At 44.6% G+C, this 18,300-nt stretch overlaps 1 protein-coding gene across 3 annotated transcripts; it reads right to left on the reverse strand.

Annotated features, from left to right (window-relative positions):
• Positions 1-737: 737 nt before the first annotated feature.
• Positions 738-18,116, reverse strand: specc1la (sperm antigen with calponin homology and coiled-coil domains 1-like a). 3 transcript variants are annotated; one of them, XM_083673632.1, is made up of 16 exons: positions 18,021-18,116; positions 13,524-13,689; positions 13,270-13,408; positions 11,511-13,150; positions 11,069-11,276; positions 10,438-10,511; positions 9,945-10,120; positions 9,724-9,740; positions 9,325-9,443; positions 8,143-8,233; positions 7,433-7,522; positions 7,064-7,223; positions 6,716-6,818; positions 5,378-5,494; positions 5,192-5,251; positions 738-4,113 (listed from the first exon to the last, which is right to left on the reverse strand). In XM_083673632.1, the coding sequence occupies exons 2-16, from the start codon at positions 13,650-13,652 to the stop codon at positions 4,024-4,026; spliced, it is 3,213 nt and encodes a 1,070-aa protein (XP_083529758.1). In that variant the 5' UTR covers positions 13,653-13,689; positions 18,021-18,116; the 3' UTR covers positions 738-4,023. The 3 variants fall into 3 exon arrangements, with proteins under 3 accessions (XP_083529758.1, XP_083529757.1, XP_083529759.1); XM_083673631.1 differs by having other exon boundaries at positions 9,559-9,740; XM_083673633.1 differs by lacking the exons at positions 13,270-13,408; positions 13,524-13,689; positions 18,021-18,116 and having other exon boundaries at positions 9,559-9,740; positions 13,064-13,152.
• Between the last annotated feature and the right edge of the window lie 184 nt (positions 18,117-18,300).

An 18,300-nucleotide genomic window follows, 5' to 3' on the forward strand; every position in this document is an offset into this window, starting at 1 on the left:
CCTAATCTGTAACCTGGAGGATAACGTGGAGGGGATGATCACGTGCCTCTGTGTTCAGTGTTTTGCTTCCCCATGGATCATCAGTGGTTTGGAATGTACATAGGCCTAATATTCATGAGGTCATGAGGTGGTTTAATCTTAAAACCTCAACCTTTCTTGCATTGTGTGAAAACATTGTCAAGACAATCCACCATTATTGAGATTAATTTGGGATCTCTATCAGTTTTTTTCTATAGTTTGCCACAAGCATAAAACAAAAATAACCTAAAGTCTCCAAACACTGTATGCCCCATTACCAAATCAATGATTAGCAATAGGATCTTAATAAAGTAACCTAGATGTATACATCTTAATCTGTGACTTTCCTCATAATTCAACTCAATGGAAAATATACCATTACAAGAACAAAGGCTGCTGTTGAATTAAATACACTATTCATCAAGAAATTACATCACATTCTAATTGGATATAATCCTGTGAGCAAGATGCCCTCTTACAAAGGATTAGAGATGGAGTGATCCACATTGCGACGGATGAGGGAAGAAAGCATTCTCCTTGAGAATGTTCAACAGTTCAAAAACATTCTCAGGTTAACAAATACAGTTTATATGGTAGTACAGTGCTACTTTTACATTTTGGCCTCTTTTACTCAAAGTGGAATTTGACTCCTTAAATATAAACAAAATCCACACACACACACACACACACACACACACACACCAAACATTCCTGTTGCAATGATTCTTTAATATTATTGCCGGGGGAAAAAAATAAAGCAATATAAATACAGTTATACAGACTTTTTACATGTGTTGATTATCATTTCAATGTGCATTTGTACTAGTTCCTTTACACTACTATACTGTTTCTATAATCACTTAACAGGACTCTTTTGTTTCAATCATTCGGCACTTCATGTACAGATTATGGCAATCATGACTTCTTCATGACAGAAATAAACTTCAAATGTAAGACAATCTGTTTCTCCTCATCAAAGGATACTGTGTAAAACAATGGCATGGATCAAATAATGGATTTGTCACTGATAGGCAACACGGATAGCAATGAAAAGAAATAGGCTATTAAAATCTTTCAAGTAAACAGAATAATTTCAATAATGTAGTGGACCCGTAAAATAAAAACATGCTTGAAGTTTTCTTTCACATTTGTTGTGATATTAGTAAAGCACTAAAGAAAATGCAGAGGATATAGCCGCTGAAGCCATGGTAAATATAAGCTATAACGATTGAATGAACTTAACTAAATCAAGCTCTCGCTAGGATATCAGTTACTGCAAATGTCCTTCAGTAGTGGCATCATGTCAAGATGGAATCGGCATCATATTCTAACACATTCTATTAGCTTGGTCAAATTTCCTTTCTGTCCACATTATAATAGCAGGTTTGGTCATGGGTTCAGTGCTTATAAATCACTCTGGAACATTTAGACATATCATTGTCCATTGGAACATGGTCAAGAGAGATTCCATTTTTATTTACATTGCTTTTTTTTATATAGCAGAATAGCTTCACATAGTAATACAATAGAAGACCAAATGTTTGGGGCTGTTGCAAATAAAATAATAGACCGAGTTGCAGTATGATAATGGGAATAAAGAATAAATGAGGGTTAACATATTGTACTGTATATACTGTATATTAACAGTAAATACAGTATAAGATAAGTCACAGGCCTTTCAAAACCACAATCAACTTCCACTGCATCTTAATGGCTTAGTCGCACTCCCCAACTGGACTGATTTTCACAAAAAGAAGAAAACTAAAACATAGCACTTGTACTTTTTGTTGTGTCTCAGACAACATGCACCTACAGTAGGCAGCTGGTGGGAAGGTGGCTTGGCAAGCAGGAAGAACTGAATGTGCTTTCAAAATATCTGAGAAATGCTGCCCCTCCAAAGTTTTATTACAGGTATGTCAGAAAGGCAAATACCACAACTGCATTTGACACCATATGGTAGTTAGGGGGCTAAACTAATTTGAAGGCAGCAAAGGATTGCATATTATTCTTCTGAAATGATGTGGTGTGGCCGGGACACACACAAACAATAAGTCAGCTTATGTTATGAGCTTATGAGAGAAATCAGTGCAGCAGTGTGTGTATGGTGTCACATCACATGAATCTAACAATAACAATAAAAACACACCACTTCATGATTAAGGATTGTGTATTAACCCATGCGAATAAATACACTGGCACTACATTACGGAGGCACAATAACATGACAGCCATTTTTCATTCGAACATGAATGTTTGTGACTAAATGTAAACATTGATTTATTGAGCTTCAGTATGCATGTGATTATTTATACTGTAATCAGGGCACTATAAGTGAAGTAACCTGGGGGTGGCCAGTCATATCTTGACAGATGAAAGCCAACAAATATCATTAGCTTCATTTGGAAATGAATTCCAAGTCAGCTAATGCTTATGTAGAGTGACCTTTCGGAGTTCTGTGTGCATTACTTGTAGTTACAATTTGTTGTGCATATTGTTTTTGAATTTCAATGATGTTTTCTCTCAATGTAAATGGAGGCAGTGATCTAAAGCACTATGATAAACACCTGACTACAAATAAAAATCATAGAATTCTACACACACAGTTATTATGAGTTTAGCTCTCTAAAAACACCCCCCTAGTCAACAGTAAAGCACTTGATAATCCTTGCAATTAGGCTACATGTATGGCATGCATATCAATGCTGTTGGGGGGGGGGGGGGGGAGGGGAGGGGGGGGACTTGTGCTTGGGAAATAAAATAAATGTGTCAAAATGAAAAATGGGTTGGTGTAATCAAAAACGTGTTAAAAATACAACCTCCCAAAAAAGATCAGTGGCAACAATACGAGGGACTGTGTGGATGTCCAGCTCTGAGACTCAACATGGGGGCAAAACATCCTTTTACCAGAATAGGCTTGGAAACATGACATTTGGCAACGCTAGTCCTTGACTTCACATACTGTAGTGTAAGGAGCGGAAATCCCTCATATTTTGGTTTCACTGAGAGATGGAGACATTGTCTTGGTCCTGTATTTTTTATTGGCCTCTTAGTTGGTCTCCGTCAGTGACACTAAATGCTAGCAGTGTTCCCTCTTATCTTCATGAAAATAGGCCAAGATAGGTTATATTGTAGCATGACTCCAACATGTGACAAAGAAAGCTCCTGATAGATAGATCCCTTACAATGTAGAGTACACATATTTGCTCAATATGTACTGGAGCTGTCAAAGCTCCACTTAGAATCCTTAAAGATACCTTAAAGATATGGCGCAATTTAGTAGCCAATCTCCAGCGACACAATTCAAGCAGGCACTTCATCCATTTATATCAGAGGCATCTGCACCTGACCAAATGTTCATGGGTCAGGAAGACTTGAAGCAAAAAGGCTTAGTCTGATTCCGTTCAAAAGCATAGTAGTTCCATGATTTCCAGGGTGAAAGACTACACACGCTGGGTATGGTTTGGCTGAAACATTTAAGACAGTGCCTTGGTTAGAGGAGTAAAAACTGGGTGCAAGGCACAAAGGCTGGGTTTGTCTGTAGCATGATCCCCAACACTGGTCCTGGAGGGTTTTCATCGCAGCTCAGGCCTAATGGATTAGTGTAAAACAAACATCCTAAACATGGCTGGCTGTTGAAAGGCTCTTGGATGGCCTTTAGACTGTGTTGTCACAACACTCAGCGAGACAGGCCAGACTCTCCACAACAGTCATATCCATAAATACAACACCATCCTCCCGCACATGATGGTTGGTTACGTGGCTTTGTGAGCTTCATATAGGTGTGTCTTTAGTGTTATAGTGGTGAATAAAGACAAGCAAGCCTCTGGAACAGAGGCAGAGTGGCCAACAAGCGGCTTGGCTGGGTCCTGGGGTTGATGGGTGGTTCAGTGGAGTGAGGTATAACAGTTGAGTTGAATGTCGAGTTGAAGTGTTGGAGGTGCAGTAGGGTCAAAGGAGCTGGCTTGGCTGCAGGTTGTGCTTGTAGAGCTTGGCGGTGAGATCACGTCAGGTCTCAAAGTACTTGTAGATAGCTGTGACATAGGTCATGACACTCTGCCAGTCCGGTCTCTCAGTGTGCACCATCTCATTTATGTCCTGCAACACAGAATGAGACACAATTTTATTAACTATGGCTGCTGAATACTAAACTCCAGGACCTCCAGAAATTATGTCAAAATGATGTGTGAATATGTGTCTTATTGTACAATAGCCTCTACTGTTATATACAGTATCAGAAACCAAAGCATGCTGCAACACTTTGACTAATGACTAGAATTAGCCAGGTCGTCTACTGTAGGAAAAATCTGCCTTTTTCCTACAGTACGTAAAGTAAATATCGAAAACAAGAGCTTGCTTTTTTTCCTAGAGTTGCATTTTTTGCCAACATATACATGTCAGTGAGTTTCTCCTATAAGCAAAAACAACATAACCAAAATGCATTCAATTGAGTGTTTATTTTGATGAATAGGACAAAAATATCACTATAGATGATGCCATAATGTTTCAACTGTACTGTGCCTGCAAGTCGGCACATAAGAACATATGAAAGCAGTGTTCCACCGAAATGATTTATTCCTTCCATCCACGAGGGCCTGTAAGAACTTGTGAGTACAGTCCCTGTGTGCACACACACACACACACATTTTCTGAAATAGTGAAAGCAATATGTACACAAATACCATCAAACAAACTAAAGGCCATCCAAAAACCTCATAGTAATAGTTTCAGTGTAGAGCTGGACTGCCTAGGAGAGAAGTGTGAGAGAAGTATCTGGGTGAATATCTGCTGTGACCTGGACTGTTGGATTACCCCCCCTGTGTATTGAACTGTTTTGGCTGAAGACTCACTTTTGGAATACACCTGGATAACGGACAAAGGCCTCTGAGTAAGGATTGTGGACTTGAATAGATAGCTGAATCCCCCCCCCCCCCCAAAGTAAATAACCCCTAATAAAATTCCCAATTGCATTTGAATTGTACTTTGTATCTGTGTTTTGTTATCAAACTTGGTGGCATGGAAACGCCACTCCTGTTTCACACACACACACACACACACACACACACACACACACACACACACACACACACACACACACACACACACAATGTCAGCAATGGTCGCTGATTAAAGGCTAAATGAACACTATTGAATGAATATTTGATCTCAATCTTACCAGAGTCGACTTGATCCCCACACTCTCTGCGGCCTGGAAGGCTAGAGTGAAGTTCCGCCTCTAAAGACAAGGAAAGGGAAAACACACACACACACACACCATAATGTTCCAGAGAAAACAGATGACGACAGACTAAAAAACAAAATGTAACACATTATTCATTGTAACAGTAGGAGCCCTGCTTGCCTTGTCCTGGCTGCTGAGCTCCTGATAGGGGATGTGAGCAGGCAGGTAGGTGTGGAGCACAGCGCAGAATGCTAGGCCATCGTTCCAGCTGCTGCTGAAGTTGGTTATGTCGATGTTCTAGCAGAGAGAGGGGCAAGGGTCATTTTGACCATAAAGACCAAAAGGAAATAGTACGGGCTAATGACAGATGGGATGCAGGGGGGGTTAGTGTTAGGGTTAGTCAGCTGATAAATACAACAGAGGTCAGCGCCCAGACACCAGGCATCAATACAACCTTTTGTTTCGTTTAACCCCTGTCTAGAATGTCCAAAGAAATCAAGCTTGTTTTCCCTCATGAACAAACACTTCTTTCTCTGACAGGAGGTGTATCAGCTGAGCTCAAATTCAAATCTACCGGATAATCAATTGAACTGGTTACATGCAGATGTGCATTGCCTCCTCAGACACAAAGGATTCTCACAACAGAAGAATTCTAAGAATGGAATCATCCCCCCCCACAAAAAAAAAAAACAGGACAGGTTAGTTCCTATCCCACTCCAGTGTGAATTCCCAATGCATTGAATCCCATTGGTCTATTTCAGGGTCATTTTTACACAGCTTTTCTGTCAGGCAGTTGAGCAGGACGTGTGAAATTTGGCGCAGGTCCTGGAGAGGACCATGAACAGAACCATGGCGACCATTCACTCTCTGCACTGTAGCAGCAGACCATTAAGAATACAAGCACCACTTCAGCATGACATGAGTGACTCTGAAAAAAGTGTTCTTGATAGCTATCTAACACATCCATATTCAGTCATATTTATTAGGTTAGTGTTTTATGTTCATTCCCTCTTTGGATGCGTTTAAAAAGTAGTTCCCAGGAACTGTTGGTCCAAACAAGTGTTTTAGAGTGAAAGAGTCACAGTCACAACACACTTAAAGGCCATAGATAAACAGATAGCAGTCCTCATGACAACGTCTCTACTGGTTTATGACTTGAACAGCGTAAGGGTGGAGGGGTGAGAGCATTCTGGATCAACTGACGTAGGTGTCTGATAGGCTTTTAAAACACAATTAACTGAACCTGACCAAACTCAGGTCAAGAAAACCCCACATGGCGACTGAGTTTTAATAGTGCTGAACAAATAGGCTATTGAATTGGCTTTGAATTATTAAGCTCCACACACTGACAGCTTCGTAAGAAAAGCGAGCATCATGCTTTTGATCGGACTCACGATATTGACTTTTCAATATCGTTGATCACGCTAAAGGTGGAGTCGACGGGTGAGTCATTGACCCAACAGATGAAATGACCTGAGAGATAATTCACAAGCTGCCTGTTCTGATTACAACACCTACCTGGTAGCCCTCAGTCTTCTTCTGGCACCACTTTAGCAGAGCATTCCTCTTAGAGCCTCCATACTCCCGGGCCAGAGCTGACAGAGGGTCCTTCCTCTCCTCTCTGAACACACACACACACACACACACACACACACACACACACACACACACACACACACACACACACACAGGAAAAGCATATAAAGACTCGCAAGTGCCTGGCTGATGCACCAAAAAGTCAATTTGTGGCTCTTTTCTACTGTCAAAATCGTTAACTGTACAAATGATTACTAGCAGTTCACGGTCTAGTGTTTAAGAGATGTGTGATGAAAGGAGCAGGTGAGAGAGAGAGGAGCTGGTTGGTACCGGAGACGGCTGCGTGCGGTGGGGGTGACGGAGGCGGTGGGGGAGGAGGAGGACATGGAGAGCTGCGAGGAACTGGAGCCCATTGCCATCAGAGAAGAGGAGGAGCCACTCTCGGGGGCCGAGATGTCCCTCTTTATCTCCTCACTGCTCCTGCGGGACACTGGTCATGACACAACAGGACAGAGATACAGAATGAGTCTGGTCTGTGGAGGTCAATCCGTCAATGCTTACATAACATTACGAATATTGAAAGGAAAAATAAACACTTGAATGGCCTTTTATCGTTTTGAAAACTGCCAACAATGTATATGAATTGAAAATGGCTGGTTATGCAACACACAGTGAGCTCTCAAGTGCCTAGTGTCCTACCTGAGATGGCCTTGGATGAGTCCATGTTGGAGACCCTCTGGAGGGCAGATGCAGGGCGGTTGGCAGAGGAGCCCCTGAGAAGGTGCTCAGCTGTGGAGTGAACAGGACAGTGTCAGGCTGAGAAAACACACGCAGACACACACACACACAGGAGCACAGAGGGGCCACAGAAACATTGCAATGAAACAAAGTAACATCCCAAATTGGAGTTATAGAAGAGGATTTATTGTTCTGCTAGAGAGGTTGAGGGAGTAACATGGAATGACGTTAGTTTTCCATGTAAGATAACAATACAACACAGACAATAAACAAATCATTGTGGGTTATATATCCATCCCGGCACGTTCACATGAACAGGCTCTTGACCTCCTTAAAGATGAGACTGAAAGGGGAAGGAGAATTTCCCATATTAGGCAATTACTGGCCTGCTGCACCCCTCTGGTGCTTTGTTCTACCTGACACACCACATTGAAGTCAGTAAGAAGCTCTGCTGACTCCACACTCATTCCCTCCCCCTCCCCATGTTGTAAAACCAGAGCACCCTAGCCAACACATGTGGTATAGATCATATAAACGCCTGGAATAGCCCACATCTTGTCCTGCACATCACACAGCTTATCTACTATGCAGAGTAGCTGGGGTCTGATATCTTCACAAAGTACTGTCTCATATGGAGACTGAGATTTGCCGTCAGTCCAAAGCTGTCTCACCTGGCATACTGATGTCTGTGTAGCTGGGCCTCTTGTCAGTCAGAGAGGACAGGGGTTTGGGTGCAGAGATGGACCCACTTATGGAGTGTCTCTGTAACAGACAAAAAAAAAAAAATCTGTAAATTAAAATACACACACACACAGTTGATTCTATCAATGCTATTTCTGTCTGGAAGCATGTCTGGAGGAGAGAGGCCAATCTGACATCTGCACTAGCAGGCAGGCAGGAGTCTTGGTATTGTGCAGGAGGTCAAAAATAGGTGAGAGAAGGTCTCACTTATAGTATGAAACATCGATAAGGAAATTGACAGAAAAACTGATCTCAATGCGCAACATTAATCTAACAACGCTCTTTGGCTGCTCCACAAGTGGTCTTTGAACTCACAAAAGAATTTAAGTACTATGTGAGCTACGAAAGGTTTCGGGAAACTTCCAAAGACTTGTGAGTCACTTCAGGAAATACGTTTTCACCCCTGATTCTCAACATAAATAATGGATATTTAATATGAAAGATTGTTCCCCTTTGACCACAGAGCTATATTGAGGGGATGTGTCCTTGAAGTGGCCTATGAAAAAATGTAGTTACACTTCTAGTTGTTGATGTTATTAAGTCCTCAAGCCATGAAGCTATGGTATTATACACAAATATGTGTGTGTGTTTAAACCAGGAGTAGAAGTATGGGACTAAGAATTTGATGATTCTTGGTGAGAGAAAACTGAGGTTGCTGCCTCAGTGAATTCAGAGGTGCCGGAACTTTTTTGGACAGCAGAATGCATATTTTCCATCTCATGGTCTATGTATAAGGCAAAGCCAGGCCCAGAGGCTGCTGTCAACTGTGACAAACTGCAAGAGGAAGAGGATGAAGTGCTATCTGAGAAGTATTGGAGGTCTATAAACACAAAGAATATGGGAAAGCTATGGGCAGGAAGTGTCTGTTACATTAACCTCCTGCACTACTGCAACGTGACAAAACCAGCATAGACAACAGTTCTCTGGCCCAAATTGGTAGGCAGTTCACAAGAACTCAAAAACAGCTATGTGTGAATGTCTCGTCTGGCATAAGCCAGGGTTCATTCAATGTGCTTGACCTGATGCCTTCACTTAGAGCATGACTCCAAGTACGCACGCACGCACGCACGCAGACAGACAGACAGACATATATTGAGCTCCAGTTCCAATACCTGTATAGGTGAGACTGCTGCTGCAGGAGGGGTCTTCATAGGGCTGGGGCTGAGGGGGGTACGTGGTAGTGGTGCAGCAGGAGCCGTGGGAGCAGGAGGGACCGGGCTGGTGACGGGGCCTGTTGGAGACAGGAAGGTCAGAGATCTGACTCATCTGGTAGGAATCCTATAGTAATATGACAGGATCCTATAGTCATACTATTATATTAGTAAGAAACGTGGGCCATATCTTACACTCGCATTGTGGGCTAGCTTGTGAGGCATTGTCAAAGCTCTTGATAAGGGTTTTGACAGTGGGCGAGGGCTCAGAGGAGGTGGAAGAGCAACGGCTCAGACCCATACCCTGCCTCAGGGCAGCCAAGTCCCTCTCCACCGCATTCATGTAGTTATACACCCTACCTCTCTCCTCATCCTGCCTGGAGAGACACACACAAAAACAAAACACACAGTCAACACACACATCCAGAGAAACACACAACAGGTCCCCCCCCACTCACCAAGTTCATGTTAGTGCAGATATATTATACACACACTTCACCACATCCAGCCTTATCAGGCCTGGATGTGAGCACAAAACAGGTGGCATCATGCATTTGACACGATGTTTCTCTGTCTCTTACTTGCGGTTCTTGACTTCATCCAGCTCCTTGCCCAGCTTCTCGCTCCTCTCCTGGGCCTCATGGAGACGGCGCCGCAGGTCCCCAATTTCCTCCTGGGCTTCCGACTTGATGTCATTAGCAATGACCACTGCAGTCTGCAGATCAGCCTGGAACTGACGCCACTCTGCCGACTCCTCCTGAACACACACACACGCACACACGCACACACGCACACACACACACACACACACACACACACACACACACACACACACACACACACACACACACACACACACACACACACACACACACACACACACACACAGTTTAGCCTGAGGCAAAAACGGAAACACTAACACGATTTTGACCACTGAGCCGAATGATCAATTCTATCAAAAAACTGCAGAGCACCATATCATCAGATAATTGCAATCCAGTGACTTTTAGCTGGACCATTGTGACCAGTCAGTGACCTGGTCCTCAGATGGCCCTGTGCCACTGGTCCACTCACCCTCAGTTTACGGTGGAGAATCTTGATCTCCCGCTCCATGTCATGCTTCTGGTCCTGCAGCTTTTTCACAGAGTCTGCGGAAGCAAGCAGACACATAGTTAAGTTCATGTGAACGGGCCACAGGAGATCTTCACACAGGAAGGAAGAGACAGAGACAATCTGCTTTAAACAATTCAAGAGCTGATAGAGACACTGACCTTAGCAACACACTTATGAAACAGTGGTTAATTATTGTGTAATTCAGTATTTGAGATTAACTCAAATGAGAGCAGAAGCAGTACAAATGAAGCTTGAGGTCAAAAAGTCTCTCTGACTCAAATAGACAGGGTTATTGACTTACATCTAACAAGCATATCATACAATGTTAACACATGCACATTGGCTGATTGCAATAATCCTTGTATACATTTATATGTCAAATGTATTAATACAAATTAATGACTTATAATTATTGTTTATTCTCATCACCGAAGACTTTCATGTTTCCTCTGAATCCATGAAGTGTGAAACGGCTCTACACTGCCGCCATGTGGCCGGAGGTGAACATACATTGAGGGATTCCACTGTGATGTGTCGTCTACCTTCTTCCCAGTTATCCCTAGCCCACTCACTCTGGCCCTAGCCCACTCACTCTCCAGGTCGGTGATGATGAGGTTGTCATGGAGCTTGACGGCTCTGTGCTGCTCCACCTCATCCTCCAGCTCAAAGATGGATTCCTTCATGTCTCCGATCTCCGTCTCCTTCTCCTGCAGCTCCCCGCGCTGCTTCTCCAGCCCCCGCTTCTGCTCTGCCATCTGCTTCTGAACCTGCTCCTGGAAGTCCCTGTACTCCCCATCCAGCTGCAGACACAACAAAAGAGGAAGAGGCTCATCAATCACCATATCATTAACTAATGCTTCAAATTAATTCTCATTCATTGGTTCAGTGGTCAGGAATTTCAGATGGAATTCGATTTTCTAGAGAGCCTTTAAAGTGGGATAGAGGAGACAGAGGAACATTGACCTGGTTAATGGTGGAAATAGGCTAAACGACCCTATTTATTTGTATAAATAATAGGATTGGAGTGGACTAGCCTTATTGAGGGTGTCCTGCAGCCTGGTGACATCAGTGCGGGCATGGCCCAGCTCGTCCTGCAGCTTGGCAGCCTTGCCCTCTGCCTCCTCCTTGTCCAGCCGCACCCCCTCCAGCAACTGGCAGATGTCACTCTTGTCCCCGGAGTTGTGGATGGAGTAGAGCTCGGCCACCCTCTGCCTCTCCTGGTCCAGCTGGGCTCTGCAGCGGCTCAGCTCCACTTGGTCGCTGCTCACTGCTGCTTTGTACTCCTCCAGGGCTGCTACCATGGCTCCCCGGTCGTGTCTCTCCGACTCCATGATGCGCTCCATGTGGTGGTTCCTCTCCTTCAGTGCCCCGATTACACCCTGGGCCTCGGCATTGTCCTGCTCTGCCATCTTGAGCGTGTTGCTCAGGTGCTGCTGCACCCCCAGGAGCTGCTCCCTCTCGAAGCGGGCATTCTCTGCCAGGTCCACGTAGCGCTGCTCCAGCTCCATGTAGCGGCCACTCTTTATGTCTTCCTCCAGGACGTAGGAGAGGTGGTGGTCGTCCAGGAGCGAGCGGAAATACTCGATCTGCCGGCCGTAGTGCTCCAGCTTGTCGCTCTGCTGACACAGGGAGTCCATAAGGATGACCTTCTCCTCGCCCAGCCGCTCGTTCTCCCCGTTCAGCTCCTGGGTGATCTGCTGCAGGTCGGCCAGCTCCTGTAAGGTGGCCTGGAGCTCCTCCGCCGTGCTGTGCTGGTTCTCCTCCATCTGGTGGATGCGCTCCGTCAAGCAGGCCACCGACACCTCGCTGGTGTTGCCGCTGCTGCCCCGGCGAGAGCGTTCACGGCTGGGCACGCTCTCCGACTCAGAGGATGAGGAGGCCCCGGAGGGGGCATCCAGGGCGTCGTCGCTGGAGGTGACCGCCTGGTAGACCTCGCTGGATTCACTGTCCAGGTTGTCAACTGAACCGCTGTGCTGGTGCCCCGTCAGTAGGTCCTCCAGGGAGCCTGGGGCAGAGCCCTCCACCGATGACGTGAGGGTACCCGTGCCCCCACCATCACTGTGCCCGCTGCCAGCTGCCAGGTCTGGGCTCAGGGAGGGGTAGCTGAAGAGCTTGTCTGAACCTTCAAGCCTCTGCTCCAGGGAGAAGCCCAGGGCATTGAGCCGGTCCTTCAGCATGCGGTTCTCACTCTTAAGCAGGTTGAGCTCCTCCCGGATGGCCTGGTTCTGCTCCTGCAGGAGGAGTAGCGTGGACTCCACGTCTGCTGCCGTAATGGCCGACACCTCCCTCTCCTGGGGCTTCTCCTCCTCCCCTGTGGTCTCCTCCAGGGGCGCCTCCTCCCCTCCCAGGCCCAGCTGGGCACGCATGTCTCTCAGTTCACTGCGCAGGTGCAGGATCTCCACGTCTTTGCTCTTAGCCAATCCCAGCAGGTCTTTCACCTTGGCCTCCAGGGCCACCTTGTGACTGACCTGGCTGTCCGATTTAGACTTGCTCATACGGCCTTCAGACTCTGCCAGTGTCTGGCTGCGAGAGCGCTTCCCCTGGGCCACATCCCCCTGACCTGTCCCAAACACTGACTGTTTCTTACTGGCTGATGTTCTAGACGTCCGCAGACGATCCCTAGATGAATTAGGGTCCTTGGAGGTGGAGGACGTCACACGCTTGGCTGAGGAACCTTATAAAGACATAGAATAAAGAGAGAGTGAAGTGAAGGGTTATAATGTGGAGGATGACGATCATAAACTCTCTCATAGGCTACTTATCTAGTGTTAAGATATGAGTGAACATCTATACCTGAGCTTGTCTTTGGTTTACTGTCTGGGTTACCAGCACCGGTGCCAGTAGAGGCAGTCCTCTTGCTCTTGGTGACAGTGCTGTTAGTTGCAGGAGTCCCCCCAGCCATAGCCGCTAGCAGATCATCATTGCTCTTTACCTGGAAAACAAAACAAACTACAGTCAAATCACTTTGGTGTCACCATCATTTATCAGTCCACTAGTAGAAGATTAACATCAGTCAAGGAAATCGGTATGATATGATAGAGGCGTACCTTAGACAGTGGTGCTGTGGTGGTAGTCTTGGCTGCAGCCTTCCCTGTGGTCCCTGTGGCAGTGCCTTCTGTCTTGCCCCGCTCTCCACTCTGAGCCTTACTCACCGCCGGCCTGCCTGTCTTCTTCATACTGGGCTCTCAACCACAGATACATTTACAGCTCAATCTGTACGCAGGGAACAAAGACAACACACATCTGTTGTGGACAGATCTTCAACTTTCCATTGAGTAGGAATGTTAAGGAGTTCAGGGGAAAAGGGGACATTTCCATAAATCTTTACAAATTTGGAGCTGCACAGGTCTGGAAAACCAGGTGCGTCTTGCATTCATTCCATCTCTCTCAGCGAAATGACTGGTTGATGGTTTGACTTCCGCCGTAGATTGAAGACCCATCTCTTCAGGCTACATCTTAACTGTCCCTCTTAAAGACCTCTTCAGCCCCACTACAGTTTCTCTACTGTAAATAAATTATATATATATATATAAAAAAAAAAAAGTAATTCTTTCTTATTCTAGCATTGTGACTGCCAATGGCCCCTGGTCCTAGCATAGATTTCTTTTTCTTATGATGACTGATGGATAGATGATTCACTTACTTAGACAAATGTATTTGTTGTAAGTTTCTTTGGATAAAGGTGCCTGCTAAATGTCAAATGTAAATGGGTGATCAATCTCCACTAGATGTCAGTCATGGTCAAGTCACTCAACAGTGGGATTCACTCTGCTTGAGAGTCCCCCATACAGTCACTGATAAAGATAGAATACACATATGTGTCAGCCCATGTGTTCCACCCAGGTCTGTAGGAAATTGTATGTGATGTCATGATGACGCAGATAGGAAGAGTCACTTGGGACTGTGCCTATGAAAGCCAAGCTTTGAAAAACTCATATTTGCTTGTCCTAATACTCCTAAAACGTATTGCCTCAAGACAGGCTCAGAACAGGTTATCAGAAGAGTTGTACAATGGAAATCTATGATGTATTTCCAAGAAAGGCTTTTATTTTTGTCCGCAAACAAGAAAAACATGAACCTTAACATATCAATTGTAAATCGGAATTCCAAGAAGCTCTTGAGTGTAACCAAAATAAACTAAGAGCTTAATAGCGAGCCAATTTGCAAAGTAATGGCTTTCATGAGGGCTCAGTCAGACAATATGCTCCTCAGAGATGTGGACATAGTTTGAATTCTATACCACTGGAGAAGGGGGGAGGGGTAGATATGAGTAATATCCCTTAGCTGAGGAACATTAGTGCAGCCTGCTCCCCCCCTGAGACTCTGATGATTGAACCTGACCTGCTGTTAGCAAATGGATACTGGTCATTTAAAACCAAGTGCTTTTCTAATGGGTCTCAGTTGTGCCTGGTTTTAAGCTGGGTGCAGGTGGAACCACTATCGTTGTGCCTGGAGCGTTCTTCACTGTTTATTCACAAAAGCATTCAGGCAATATGGTACTGTGTTAAATACATGACCGTTTGTTTTTCAAAATATAAATAAGGTGAGCCATTTCTGTCGAGATAGAATCACCAGTGCGTCTGATAGTTCTTTTTGAAAAGTGCATTGGCTTAGCTAGGCTACATCAGGGAATTTCAGACACAAAGCCAAAATTAGCTTTCTCTAGTGTCCTGTGAGGGGGGGGGGGGGGGGTGCTGTGCACTAAACTGCACTACAGTACGTCAAAAAGAGGAGCAAAAGAACATTCTGTCTGGTCCTCTTGGTTCTTTCTGCACTTGTACTTGTGGAATTTTGGATCTTTCCAGAGCTTTTTTTAACAGCTCCCCGTTGTCCTCTCTTGGCTCTCATTTATGGCAGAGCAGCAGAGGGCTTGTGCTCATGAGGAGAGAACACTGCCTAATGTCTCTCAGCTGCCTGGACTGGTGTGTGTTGCAGCCCTGTGGTTCCTGTGTTGGGGAGGTGCTTGTTTATTCAGACCCCCCATTGAAATATGCCTAGTGTACACATTCCCTGACTGCTCGAGGTTAAAAGACAGACGATATTATGAAACCTATGAAAAACCCTTAGTGATGCTTAGCTACAGCACAATCATAGAGGGCTACAGGCTTATGTGTTGGCATCGTATTTGGATCTACTATAATTAGGATACTTATCATGTCATCACAGTGTTATATTCTTGTGTCATTAAAATGTGTGTCTTATATGACTACAATTCCACTTGCCCTTCTAAAATGATAATACTAACATGGAAATCAAGGCCACTTTCCAAGAAATGACTAGTCCATTCTATGGCTTGAGAAAAAGTGTGTGTATGTGTGTGTGTGCCTGTATATGCATGTGCATGAGTTCTCACCACCCCCTAATCTCTGTTTAGATTGTGCAGGGAGTGTTGCCAGTGCTGACATGTGCACTCAACATGGTCTGGATAGAGGATACAGCTTTCAGAACCTCTCAAATGTGGGTCAAAGCAGCTCACCCAAACACACAGCAAATCTTGAGGACAGCCCTCTTCTTAGGCTATGAATGGGAAAGGGAGAGGAGGCTGGGGACAAAAAGTCCCAGTTAACTAGGACACAGCCTCTATCCAACCTGTCAGTCTATTTACACTCATTCTCTACAGAATACATTACGTCATGTAGGTCTACTCTATTTGGTGTGCAATAACAACAACAAAAAAGTCAAAGTCTGTGCAAGCTTTCCAGTGTGGTGTTATATTTTCGAAACATCAAAGCCCGATTCAAAGTACTAGTGGGTCTGATGCCAGTGAAGCTGGGGTCTAGGGTGATACTAGGAGGTATGGCTGACAGAGCTCTCTCAAAAGCAGAGTACAGATCTGAAGCCAGGTCTGATCCTGCGCTGATGGGATGGTGCTATTTGATTACAACAACATTAATGAATGCATGGGACCCTGGGATCCATTCCAAGGCTGACCAGAGGGACAACTGTGCACAGTGGTCCTAATTGTTTATGAAACAAAGCCTTGAGAGAGAGAGTTACAGAGAGAGAGAGAGAGAGAGAGAGAGAGAGAGAGAGAGAGAGACAGAATGTTCACTGTGAGCAAGTTACTCTTTCAATCCTAACTGCCCCCTCCCTCTTCCTCCTTATTAAGCATGCTTTGACTGTGGGGAGTCACTTCCTTTCCATAACATCAGCTTCCTGTGGTGGCGTCTCCTTTGAGAAAATCCTACAAGGGTGAATGTGTGTGCGAAGACAAGTAGACACCAGTGTGTTTGAGACAGAGCAGACAGCGTAACCTCTGAACTTGGGAGTCTAAAGTATCCATCAGAGCAGAGGAACAGGGCCTAACATAGACCTTCTTTAGTAGTGCACAAATCACACAGGCCTAGGCTGAACTGTACTGTATCAGAGCTGAGGGGATATTAGAGGGAGGGACTTGAATATTGAATATAAAAACTTGAATATGGTCAAGCTTCACAAACCCAGATAAAAGCCAATTAAAGGATCTGAAGGCCTAAGGGAAATGACATGACATTTTATATATCTATTATTCAAAGACAAAAAACATATGGCTACTTCAATCAAAAACACACACAATGTGTACACACCTCTGGTAACCTCTAGCTCTAGGAATGTGTTTTGTTTGGCGGTTTTTTCACAAGAGAGGCCAGTTTCCAAGAACTGCAGATTTTTCACTTTGGGACCTTTTTCTAAAGGCAAACTGAAGAGGCAGAGAAAAGGAGGAGTAATTCCTATTGCATAAGTCACATTCCCTGGACAGTGAATTGAAGAGCAGACCGTAAAAATATTGCTTTAGCTTAGAATTATTCCATTGTGGAAAATAAAGAAGTCAGGAGAGCTGAGCTCACTGTGGATTCTTGTAAAATGAGGACAATGTCTTGCTTTCAGATTCAGCCAAAGTGTGCCCACTGTTAAAAGATAACCTATGTTATGTTTATTTGTTTGCTTGTTTATTTGTTTGTTTATGTCTGCCACATCTCACTTCAGATTATAGCATGTCCAATCAAATAAAAAAGCAGAAGAACAATATACCAACAACACTGCACACTTTTGTACCAGCCCAGCACTGACACCAGTTAGTAAGCCTTACTAATCACGGGGTGTTAGATCTGGGTTAACTAGCTGGAACAAAACCATGCACTAACTGTGCAGAAATATGCATGTCAGGAGTAGACAGTTACAAAGTATTTCTGACTGGCAAAACATGCTGTATGGCAAGGTGGTCATGTCACCCCACTAGTCAAACCAAAAAAACAAACCAATGTGTGTGTACTGTGTAACATAGCTAGCTAGCCATCTAGCCACCCACCACTGTTGTCAATCAAGTGACTAGCTAGCGCTGCAGCTATCTGGCTAATGACTAATGTATGAACAGCTTTCTTGTTTGAGGCTACCTCTTCTTGCCAGCTAACTGGGTCGAGACACACATGTTAAAAGTTAGATCAGAATTCGAATAATTCAGACATACGAAAGTAGCCAGCTAGCTAACTTCTGAGCTTTTCACTGGGCTTGCCTTGGTTGTTTTTTTAGCATAGCTAACTTAGCTCATTTGCCAGTGTCCATACCTTGGCCGGGTTCTTCTGTTTTGAGACTGCTTGATGAGTGGATGACTTGCAGGATGCGAGTTCATTCGAAGAAGACAGCTTTGTAGCTGGGCCAAGTTTCGGAGTTTATCCCAGTATTTTTCACTGTCCATCGGTTCAATCATGACACGATGCTCTCAGTTGTGAGAAAGCAGCAGTCGGAGTCTTGCCTCCAACCTTGCCTGCCACTAGAGAGCATCACACGGCCATAGATGTACACGTACTAGATCGGCATTCCAACTACTAGCCTGATTTACTGTCT

This window comes from Argentina silus (genome assembly GCF_951799395.1).
Source record: "Argentina silus genome assembly, chromosome: 7".
In the NCBI taxonomy this organism is placed as follows: domain Eukaryota; kingdom Metazoa; phylum Chordata; class Actinopteri; order Argentiniformes; family Argentinidae; genus Argentina; species Argentina silus.